The sequence below is a fragment of the Amphibalanus amphitrite genome, unplaced genomic scaffold (genome assembly GCF_019059575.1).
Source record: "Amphibalanus amphitrite isolate SeventyFive unplaced genomic scaffold, NRLGWU_Aamphi_draft 000036F_arrow, whole genome shotgun sequence".
Taxonomy (NCBI): Eukaryota; Metazoa; Arthropoda; class Thecostraca; order Balanomorpha; family Balanidae; genus Amphibalanus; species Amphibalanus amphitrite.
This window is the reverse complement of record NW_024881532.1, coordinates 666,757-678,360: the sequence shown is the minus strand read 5'-3', so window position 1 is coordinate 678,360 and position 11,604 is coordinate 666,757. Positions and strand designations below refer to the sequence as shown.

The following is an 11,604-nucleotide window of genomic DNA, read 5'->3' as shown; positions in this document are numbered from 1 at the left end:
CTCTCGGTCCAGATCTCGGCTGACCACGGCGTACCACCGGGCAGTCACGCCGAAAATGGCCGGGGGCACCACACCCGTAACATTTGACAGCCTCAGGCAGGTGGTCCGTCTTGGCAACGGCGAACGCCTCCAACGAAGACCGCAGCTGGCCGATCTCCTGCTGCAGCTGAGCTATCCTTGCATCCTGCTGCGACCCACCTCCTACCTCTGCATGAACAGCTGACGCTACAGCACCCAGGGGAAGGGGCCCAGTACCTGTATGCGTCGATGGGTTAGCAGCGCGTACCGCCTGGACGACCTCCTGGCGTTTATGCAGCTCTCGGATCACCGCTACAGCCGCAGACAGTGACTCAGGATTACGGTGGCACAGTTTCGTCTGGAGCCACTCATCCCGAAGTCCACATATGAACCGACTCGTCAGGGTTTTCATCACGAACGCCCTCTCTGCATACGTTTCCTCAGGACCTTTTCCCTCCCCTGACGGACCGGTAGAATGAGGGAACGCAGCCCGCCCCAGTCTCTTAATACGGTCAGCGAAGCTCTCAGCTGATTCCCCCGGCGACTGGGAGGCGCGCCCCAGCTCGGCCTGCGCCTGTAAGGGCTCGATTAACCGACCAAACCGGACCCCCAGTCCTGACTTTATCTCAGAGTACGAACTGTCACCCTGATACAGCGAATGCGCATAATCGAGTGCGACGCCATCCAGCAGAGGCAACAGCCGCTTAACTCGCTCAACGTCTCCGAGTCCCACCGTTAACGACTCGAAACGAGATATCCACCGCTCCCAATCATCTGTCTCTATACCCGCAAAACGAGGGGTTCGCGATACCAAAATAGTGTCGTTGAAATCCATGGCCAGCGGAAACAATTCACCAAATTATTCAAAACTGCACCCAGGCGGACCGCCTTATTCCTAACGTTCCCCTCAGAACAGAAAATATCGGCGTTCTATTTTCGAGCAAACCGCCCGCTTTTTGTCGAGCACAGACTAGTTACGACAATCAACATTCATGAGCTAAATTTCAATAAATATCATCAAATGAAATTAATGAACTCACCCTTTGTCGTCTTCTGCAGTCCTACCGACCGCGCCAAATGTTGCGGGAGCTGAACACACTCAGACTCGATGCTTTACTGTATTATCGGCAGAGGCCCAAACAAGAACCACAGAGCCAACCGCTCGTAACCACGGTCTCCCTGCCTCTCCCGGGCCGCCGACCGCCCAGCCAGCGCCAGCCCTCGACCCCGCCCGAGGGCCACGCGGCAGGGGCGGCGCCGAGCGCGGCCAGCCGGGGAGGCGCCACGGGCGGCGCCAGGCATGCCACAACGGGCGGTCACAGCCGCCCGTAACATAAACTACACGTCCCCCTTTCTCAAAGATCACACGTCTCCACGTACACACGCAATAGCCGTTTTCACGACGGCAATCTGGTACACATTTGGTGCACATTTGGTGCACATTTGGTGCAGATTAGGTGCAGATTTGGTCAAATTAGTTTTGAGTGTATCTCTTAGAAGCTATCAGCTAGGGCTGCACTTATTGCTTATATGCCTCCTTTGCCATATTATCAGAGTATCATCGATTAAAACACTGAAATGAATTCATAAAATGAAGATACCTATTTGCTGTAAAAGAGATCAGGTGCAGGTTTGGTCAAATTAGGTGCATTCGCCGCATACCCTGTCGTGAAAACGGCTAATGTGACACAATGCACTACATCAGACACTAAAGACACAAAATACGACACAATCAACGTGAAAGACGAAATACATTGCAGAAGTTAGCCGATATTATTCGGTTCTACTACACCGAAGCGTTCTGGCGGAGCCCCCACTCTTGCGATACGTCGCGGTGCGTCCTATCAGGCTCTCCCAAGCTAAAGGGCGCAACTCAGCTTAAAGGGACCCTCCCACCTTAGCATTAGTTTTGAGTTGAGATAGCCAAGTTTGCGGCCAGGCTCAGAAACCACCAGTTATCCTGGTCGCAACCCCCGCAGCTTTATGGTGTTCAAGAAATTTCTTCCCTTTACTTGCAGGGTGGGACCAGCGTGGTCCATATCTCTTAACCATTACGGGAATCTGATGACGTCATCAGGCTTTCGAACGTCCGTTAAATGTTTGACTAAAACGTTTTGTAGCACGCGGTGGAATATGCTGCTTTGCGCGCAACAAATGCCGCACTTTCAAATAAAGTCGCTAGGAACAGCGGAGATCCCAAAAAGTAAACAAAAGTAAAAGTCTAAGACTCTAATATCTTGAAAACCGGTGAATATTTTTCGATGAAATTTGGTAGATATTCGTTTTTTGCTCTTTCTGAACCGAGCGACATCACTTTCATGCCAATTCATTAACTTTTTTGAAGGTGGGAGGGTCCCTTTAAGCCATCTGTCTTGTGCTTCCAGTGTTGGGAGAACAAGTTTGTCGACGACTAAAAGGTCCGGCTTTCGAATTGGATGCTAGTTTTTGCACATTTCATTCGTTTATTTGCACGGAGTACCGACAAATACCTAAACATGTTAGGTACACGTCCTAAAAAGCTAAATATAAAAATGCCTATTTTTATCCAACTTTTGATAAAAGCACACTATACAATTCTCCCATATATGGTAAGATAAAATTAATTTTGTATAACAACTAACAAGTGCAGATTTACGCCAGTGGCATAAATTGCGGCTATCTTATTGGTCTCCTTCGACTTTCACTCTCAGAACAGCAATAAGGTAATTCAACGGATTTCGTCCTCTGAGCCATATGGTCGCGATTCGAGGACAACTTAGAGAAATGGCTTTGTTGAGCCATCGGTTGCACTTTTCTGCGACAGCTTAGGTACCGAGTACCTACTACCTATGCCTCGGACAATGTTGAAATCCGGAAAATGTAAACTTTTATTGCCTCTGTTGTCCAGTCCTGGGCAAAAAATGGCCAAGATCTCTGAAAGTAAACACTCGTTTGCATGCACTCGCTTACAGAGTTGCCCATACGCGCACTCGGGCGCCGGTTCAGTAAAAATGCACATTTATGCATTTATTTAATTATTTTTCACAATCTTTACCATACGAAACGTCGGCAATAATGATATCTATCCTCTGAATGACCGTTCCCCGCGCCTGTTCTTTCAGATGTAACGGCCACTGTTGTGCCGTGGCGTGAGTGTGCACTCTGCACTCAGCCGCGCCGCGGGTCTGGGTGTCCTTGAGCGGGTCACGCGGGCCGGCCGTGGTCGGCGCACGGTACAATGACCCAGCACGGACAACAGTGCCGTGTGGCAACCGGTCGCCGAGGCCGCGCGCGGCGCATGTCCCGGGCCGACCTGGCCTTGAGCGGGGCTGGGGCCGACTGTCATGAGCGACGACAGCTCGTGCGGGACCACGGCCAGTTCGTGTCGGAGTATGGGTCATGTCTTAACGGCATTACATTTGGTATAATACGGTATGATATGACAGAGCCTGGATTCGAGCTTAAAATCCGCGCACACCCGTATGCAGAGTGTAGATCTCTGTCAATATTCATAGGGATGCATGCAATATGCAGCACCTTACCTAAGAAACTAGCTGGCCTCGGCATGCGCCCGACTGGGATGAGGAAAGATTCCACCCCGACCCCACTGTCCACTCCATTGCTAAATGGTCATGATCTTTACGATAAATCCAAAAGTGTTGAACGTGTTGCCATGGCTAAGTTGCCAGTAGGCAGTAGGCTAGGCATACCTTGATGAACTAAGTCTTTTTAAACTTTTTTGACCTCTTTGAACTTTTCGACAATTACATTTTTGTAAATTTAATCTATAGGGGAAGCCGGGGGAAGCCCGGCATAGTAAGCTCTTTTTCATTTTTATTACATACCATACGTGCTGTATAAAATGTTGATATCCTGCTAGCTAGCTAAGTTCAGTGGCCGTGTTTTCCCAAAAATTCGGTTTCGTGGAATAAGTATAAGGTTGAGAAAATCGAGTTTTAAAAAAGTGTTGATTTTTCTGGGGTAAGCCCGGCATAGGGGTAACGCCGGCCACCTCCCCAGCGCTTTACAGCGAGTTGATGAAACCATTATGTGCTTTCCAAATATTAACGGAAAGTGAAATATTAAGGTACTGATTAGCTCTGGACATCTTAGAGTTTATGTCACTACTGGTATTTTAGCTAGCGTCTACTACATATACAGTACAGGTCGATGAAAATCGTCATGCAAAATTGACAAAAAATGTGTATTTCAAAATTCCTTAAAATTTATTTTTCTTTTTACCTTAATGCATCATATTGCATATCATTCGACTCGGCTGATGAAGAAGAACACAACGACACCATTTTTGAAGCTCTAGCTTCATTGTCTGTCGCGTTATCTGCAAAAACGTAGTTTGACCCTAGTTGACCTTAAGTGACATGACTGGCTTTGTCTTTGATAACATGTTTATTTTCGAAATTTATCTTTGATCTAGGTGTAAACCAAACCTGCTCAGTACCTATTATCTCATGGAAAACAGTGGTTTAGTGGCATTGCTCTCGGTTGGGGGTAAGCTTGGCCACTCGCCCGGGGTTACCCCAAAGTGCTAATTTTTATTTTAGAACAGCGATATTCGAAAAAATGTCATACTTAAGCCAGCCTGCCTCGTCACCCCTCATTACAAACACTTAAACGGTCCTTACATAACATTCGTATAAATATTAGTACTGTATGGTATAACATTAACAGTGCAACATATCTCACTTTTTTGCTAAAAACCCTTAAAATATCATTTTTGCGCTATAACTTTAACAATATGCAATTTTTGTCAGCCTTAACTTTTTTGCTGGCGTTACCTTAGCTGCCACGCTGAAAGGACAAACAGTTGAGCATTTGATTGTGAATAATTTAGCCGGAAACGGGGTGGCCGAGCTTCCCCCGCGCCCGGGCTTCCCCTGGCTTCCCCTACCTTGATATATTACAACAGAAGCGGCATCATGTTTTCGATGAACGCCTATGAGGTCACCAAGGTCACCCAAGTCATCAAATTTGAAACGGCTGATGAAATCGTAGGTATAGGTACGGTGGATCGAATAGCGACGTTTTTATGTACTTCGATCGGCCCGGTACATACCAGGCCGTAGTTGAAGAATATTGCGATGGGCAAAAACATCAAGCTGACTTTTCAAGGCCATTAAGGTCACTTATGTCACCATCCTCGTTAAAGTCGTTATGTTACCTACGCAAAATCGCATATGGCGAATCGGGCTGTGCTTTTTCCGTCTCGATCAGTAGGTATTCATTCTCATAGTTGCTGAAGATGGGTAGGTAATGGCCAATGGGCAATGGCCGCAATAAGAGAATAGATAGGTACGCTGAATTAGCCTGTCCGATACCTATTGACAAAGTCTCGAAGATTTCCTCGCATAGAAAGAAAACTGAACAAATTTGGCTGAAAAAAATGCATTATGTTACACAGCAAACCAGGAGGGAGTGTGAGGGGGCTTCGGCCGGTCGTGTAGGCCCTTCGTTAACGACCGCCCCTCCGGATTACTACTATACTCCAGGAGCAGGAGCAGTGGTAGTAGGCCCTGGCCGGGACGTCTCCCATTGGAGCACGGAAAGTAGGTACCTACGAAAGCCGCCCGCAGCGTCTCAAAGCCCTTTCCAGATCCACCAGTCCAATGCCGAGGTCACCGACCCGAATTTAACCGCTCGATGCGGCTAGCGAAAAAGAATTGAGACGGGTGGCGGGCCGGCGGCATTACATATATACCTATGGCGAATCGTTTGGTGCTGTTGTTTCGTCCCTTGTCAGTCGGGTGGTCGCTTTGTTACGTTGTTACGTTGACGTCAAGTGCAATTTGAAGATGACCTTTTCAAGGTCACTCAAGTTAGTCATATTTTGTGCAATTAGAAAAAAGCAAATTAAGTGGTGCCATTTTCGAACCTATCGACTTGGTAGTTCTTGAATGATACGATAATTGCAGGATTAGCAGTGAAATAGGCAGTGAAATAGCAGTGAAAATGAATGCTCACATCATCAGCTGATAGAAACTTTAATGGCGCTGATGTTGCAAAAGCGGTGCGGTCTTTCGACGTTTCGACGATCTAGAGCTTAGCAGGCCCTAACTCTTCAACAACAACAACAGAGCTTAGCGGGGAAAATTATATTTTTATTTAAATAAAGGTCGAGGTGAGTTTCCTCGCTTTGTTTTATTTTTATGAATTCGTCATCTTCCAAATGTACTTGTATGATGATGAAACAGAAAAGCAATTAATTTCATTGTGAATATCGTAGAACCCTCTGAAGAACCTATTGCTGACCAGTGTTGAGTTGAGTGCAAGGCCCTATATACTTCACCATACTGTTGAGTGTTTCATTCGGCCTTTTTTTGTTTACAGGTGGTTCCAAATCATAAGCTCTATTTAGCTGTAGTTTCCAAAGACTTCCAAGTTCTATTTTCCAGCCTGTAATTTAAGGTTTGGTTTATCTAGTTACATGTTGGTGTTTGATTAATCCCAATGTCATATGGTGTCACTGCAGTTTTTCAATTAAACTTAGCTCGAATGTTTGAATAGATGGATTGACAGAGCCAGAGCCCATGCTACGCAGAGCTTGTTGCGTAGACCCTGAGCCCCGATGCCTACCGTCTGATCATATGATTCTGGTTTCTGGGTAAAGGGATAATTTAGATTCCAGCCATTCAAAGCCAGATTGAGATGCAGCCTGTCCCACTTAATTGACTTCAACTGGCTGCAGCTGTTCCCACCAACTGTAGATCAACCCTGTCATGAGTCCAAAATATCAAATGCCACAATCAATCAGAATACATTATTTTCCCATTAATTCCACATTTTGAGCTTCAAGTTCAAATCAAAGTAAAAGTGTTGTGCATAGAAAAAAGCAAGTATTTTGTACAATAAAGAACTATTTGGCAGCTGACAGATTTGGGTGTACAAGGCTGCCTAACACCAACCACTCACATCATTGACACATATGGATGCTTCTAAATAATTCATGGTAATTCCTCATGGACACCGTAATGAATGCATTGCCTGTGTTGCTACTTGCTAAGACTTCGTAAGAATCTTGGCTAAGACAGAAAAATGCGTTTTTTTCTTGCTCCTCACCCACCTTTCATTCTCAAATCTCAACATCCTATGATTTGTTTGGGTGAGAAGAGTTGCCTCATTTTGTTCCACTTTACTTTCAGTTGAGTTTTGTTTTATACAAAAAAAACTTTTTTGAATACAATACTCCATGAAAAGCAAGGTTTGATTGTTACATTGTTGATCTTTTCTTTGATGTATCGTGATCTCTAGCACAAAAACAAAATGTGCTGGCAAGTGACATTTGCTTTTTCAGCCAGTACCCATTCTGGCAATCCTTCTGACTGTCCCTGCACAAAACTGCATGCCACAGCAGCATCATGCACCCCAAACCCACTTGCCTCCTTTCTAGCAGATGTTTGGTGTTTTTCAGCCAGCGTAGAATCACAATGCACCCCTGGTCTGACCCAGTGTACTGTATATTGACTATTGAGGGAAGATATGACCTGCTCTGTCTCCTGTTCTGCAACAGTGTCAATCAGCAATGACTCAGTCATTATGCACCATACATTAACCTGTTTTGTGTCTTCTGACAGCTGTGTGAGACAGCCCAACCATGGTGCTCTCCGCCGCCTACCGCAGTGTGGTTCGGGCGGCCGACGTATACGTTCCGAACAAGCTACGGCCGCTGTGGGAACACCCGGCCGGTGAGTATTGCCGAGCCAAGATTACTTTGCTAATATCGCCGATCAGCGTAGACGGTTCAGCATGTCACGGTGCGGATGTCACCGGGGCTTAGACCGCGCCTGGAGGCCGTACCCGGGTACGACCACCTGTGACACCGATACAGGCGGCACCTGTCGGTGGTACAGGTGTTACGGACGTACACATGCCAGTCATTACCGTTATAGTACGCCGGCCGAAAGTGTTGTCGGTAAAGTGTTTCGGTGCTCACTTGTTCACTTGGCATGTTATATTGTGTCAACCACTTTTTTGTTGGTATCCGAATTAAAGTCTTATGAATTACACTAATCTTGTGGGGATGTCTTACAACGATAATAGGTAAACAGAGGGAATAGTTGGCGTTTTCATTTTTTCGGTATCTCACTTTCCCAATCCACTTTTCAGGTCCCAAAACTGTGTTCTTCTGGGCTCCTGCTTTCAAATGGGTAAGTGCTCGTAGAAGGCGTTTTGATTTACTGCAAACGTATTCGGTCTTCACACATCTTCCAAGAGGCATCATCCATTGCAATATTTACTCTTTGTGGGCTTTTGAGCCCGTCGATCAACTTTTCGAAACTCGTATAACAATAATTTAACGTTTATATCTGCTATCGCGTCAATACTGAGACAATTCTATATGAACCTTGCCGTTCTGAGAATGTAGCCAGTTTCAGTCACCCCTAGTCCGTTCGAGCCGATGTGACCGGTGCCCGTTCACCTCCCGCGCTTCCCCTGCCCGGTGTGACCGTGCCGCCGCTCTCGGCGCAGTGTCTGGTGATTGCCGGCCTGGGCGATGTGAACCGACCGGCGGAGAAGCTGAGCGTGGGTCAGGCCGGCGCGCTGGCCGCCACAGGCCTCATCTGGTCCAGGTGAGACGCCAGCATACAGCCACACAGAACAACTGCCGTATTTGTATGGGGGGAGGGGGGTCGTTGCTAACCACGGCTCATTGACGAATGTCTGGTGCGGGCCCGTCTGGCGTCTGGTCATTGACCTTAAAGATGGAAAGATGAGTGACGGCTGTAGTCATGCTCAGTTGCATTGGTGAACTGTTGGAGTCGATAAGGATGTGACCTGGAAATTCGGTCTGTGGTATTTGTGTGGTCGTTGGCAGACAGAAATCGGTGAAGTTTCGTAAGCGTGCACAGGTCACCTGACTGGCTACCCCGGTATAACTGCCTACTGATACTGGACCTGTGCAGAGCAGAGGTCACGCAGGTCACGGTGTACCACACTGTTGCGAAACGTGAACTTCACGGCGTGTGGCTTTCACGACTTGTCCAAAACAGCACGAGCGGTGATAAGTCATAAGAGAACCCTTGGCATGTGCCACACTATCTGCCGCATCACGCAAGGACACATGTTATTTGTGTTTCATTGTCTATAGACGTATTGTGTACTACACTTTGTGTTATTTTCCGTTTCCCTTGAATGTAGCCACAGCTGTATGTCCCAATTAGGCCCGTGAATTTCCATTTGAATGACGGCTGCTGCGGCTGTGTCGTCGCTCCGTCGGATACGTGCACTCGGTTTTGAGGCGCCGACTTGTAGCTCTCAGCTGTGCGACTGCCTAGTGGATACTCGTGTTTGTAATGAGACGGGACTTTCGATATTAAATGCGCACTGCTAAGTTACACATATTTTCATAATTCTGTAGCACATTTGTTTCTTCTTTTTCAGATATTCCATGGTCATTAAACCGAAGAACTACAGTCTGTTCAGCGTGAACATCTTTGTGGCAGCCACGGGCCTTTTCCAGCTAGGGAAAATTTTCAAGTAAGTTAACTTCACTTTGCAATCGTTATCTGCATGTAATTCCCAGTTTCTTCAGCAGTCCAAATTATGCTTTTGAAAGCCAGATTGCGGCCACTGCGCGTTAGAACGTTGACCCACCTCCCGGCCTGTTTCAGGTACCACCGTGAGCAGCGGGCGCTGAAAGCCGCCTCCTAATGGCAAACTAGTCGCATTTAGGGACCAGACGGCGTCACGGGTATCGGCGCCGACCGGCCGCCGCGTGCCCGAACTATACTGTGATGTGTGACTGGGGACGGCCGCCGCTGACGGACCGGGCCGTGCGGCGCCCGCGCCGTCTCAGAGTGCCAGAGTTCTTATATATGGGGTGCGTTTTGTTTGAAACTTGCCACTGAGCTCGACTCGAAGGAAGCTACTGACCTGTACCTCAGAGCCAGTCGGCCAGCAGACTTGTCCTGAACATTTTATGATTTGATTAGGAAATTTTACGATTTTTGTCGTATCTCAGGCATCGAAGATCATGTAAAGACTTGTCTGTGATCGTGAGCGATACGGGATGAATAGATGGTGTACAACATCCGCTCTTCTCAAATAATTATCACGTGTCTTAGCTCTCGACTCACTCGTTCTCCACCCCTCCGGCCACCAAACAGTGTCTATAGTTCCCCTTCTGGCGTGTAATGCGTCTCAGCGATCCGGCCGCGGACGGCTCCGCGGTCGTCTCCCGGGGTCGCCCTACCCGGGGATAGAACATCAAACATTCACACACGCACGGCGAGAAAAACACTGAAACGACGCACCGAGCGCCCTCGATAAATACAGCGGCGCGCAGCAACTCACTACAAAACATCAACAGTCTGCACACAGGTGCCCCGGCCATACACAAGTACACAGTGATATATCGATAAATCCTGGTAAACACATTGTCCGCGCGGCCGCGCTGGCCGCGGAGTGCCCACGTTACCGACTCGCGGCCTCCCGGCGGCGGCCGCCCTGGAGGAATGCTTCATTAGCTGGCGCCCGAAAGCCTGCAGGTGCGCCGCTTCTGGCTGTGGCGCGCCGCCTCTGCCGCAGAGTGCGGCTCTCCAACAGGTGCGGTGAGACAGGAGCCAAGCGGGACGGGCATGCTGCTAGCTACCTGCTACAGCGAGACGGAGCGACGGGGGAGGGGGAGGGAGGCAGGGTGACAGGCGGCGTGCGGGCGGCGGCGGCGGCGGCACAAGCGACGGCAGTGGCGGCGGGCCGGCCGCCGGAGCGCGCGGCAGCGAGCGAGGACGACAGTGGCCGGCGGCGGGATCACTTGAGGTCCGCCTCCGGCTCCTCGTCCTCCAGCATCTGCTCAATGTCCTTCTCCCAGTCACCGTTGCTGTCTTCCTGGACGAGCTCGTACTCGCCCAGCTCGGCGTTCAGCTCTCGCTCCCAGTCCTCATCTGGCCGACAGAGAGGGCACATGGCGCGCTCTGACCACCGGCCGCACGCCTCGCTGCACGCGCTACCCACCGACCGACTGGCTAGCTAGCAGGCGCATGCACCACAACGCACGCACACGGAAACAGAGAGACAGACAGGCAGATAGATAGATAGGGGTGAAGACAGACAGAGAGGCGGAGGCGGCGGGCGGGAGAGGGGCGTGTGCCGGCGGCCGGCTGGCGCTCTAGCGGGCGGCCGACGCTGAAACAGACCAGCGCAGTCTCAGCACAGCAGCGCCGCCCGGCGGGCTGCCGCCGAAACACGGCGACGGCAGCGCCGCCCAACGGACAGACGCGCAACTGCAGCACCCGGCGGCAGGCCGCTCCAAAGCATATGCTCCTCAAAATGGATGAACCAGCTGAATTTCTGCCAACATGATGATTGGAGAAGCTCTGTTGTTAATGCAGGAAGCAAATGAAGATTATTGTAAGCTGCTTTCATGGCAAACAAGGTATTTTTAGCAAAATGTTTATTCACAATGCACACAGACGAATCAAAACCGCTCTCGCAGGGTTCAGCTAGGAGTGCGTCAAGGAAAATGAAACTGAAAGAAGGATATGGGCATGTGTGAGTGCCGTTGTGGTGCCTGCGACTTTTACTGCCAGTAGCCAGCAAATCAACAAAACACTACACTCTACGAAACATCTACAGGGATAAAAACGGTGAAGA

The 11,604-nt window shown here is 49.1% G+C and overlaps 2 protein-coding genes across 3 annotated transcripts in view; one reads left to right on the top strand and one right to left on the bottom strand.

Annotated features, from left to right (window-relative positions):
- Positions 1 to 6,024: 6,024 nt before the first annotated feature.
- On the top strand, positions 6,025 to 10,044 carry LOC122371787 (mitochondrial pyruvate carrier 2-like). Its single transcript, XM_043348483.1, has 6 exons — positions 6,025 to 6,133; positions 7,587 to 7,697; positions 8,119 to 8,159; positions 8,482 to 8,582; positions 9,394 to 9,489; positions 9,624 to 10,044. The coding sequence occupies exons 2-6, from the start codon at positions 7,607 to 7,609 to the stop codon at positions 9,661 to 9,663; spliced, it is 369 nt and encodes a 122-aa protein (XP_043204418.1). The 5' UTR covers positions 6,025 to 6,133; positions 7,587 to 7,606; the 3' UTR covers positions 9,664 to 10,044.
- A 78-nt stretch (positions 10,045 to 10,122) lies between these two features.
- The window catches only part of LOC122371768 (synapse-associated protein of 47 kDa-like), a 56,623-nt gene continuing 55,141 nt past the window's right edge, over positions 10,123 to 11,604 (bottom strand). The window contains exon 8 of one of the 2 annotated variants that reach the window (XM_043348449.1): positions 10,123 to 11,136. In XM_043348449.1, the coding sequence (XP_043204384.1) occupies positions 11,120 to 11,136 (17 nt within the window). In that variant the 3' untranslated portion in view covers positions 10,123 to 11,119. The remainder of the gene's footprint in view (positions 11,137 to 11,604) is intronic. The other variant, XM_043348441.1, reaches the window with a different exon arrangement.

What these genes read in the sequence shown, in the direction of transcription:
- LOC122371787 (XM_043348483.1), top strand. Translation starts at nt 7,607, where the DNA reads ATGGTGCTCTCCGCCGCCTACCGCAGTGTGGTTCGGGCGGCCGACGTA. An exon ending in GGGCTCCTGCTTTCAAATGG is followed by an intron (nt 8,160 to 8,481) that starts GTAAGTGCTCGT and finishes CTCTCGGCGCAG; the next exon opens with TGTCTGGTGATTGCCGGCCT. An exon ending in ACAGGCCTCATCTGGTCCAG is followed by an intron (nt 8,583 to 9,393) that starts GTGAGACGCCAG and finishes CTTCTTTTTCAG; the next exon opens with ATATTCCATGGTCATTAAAC.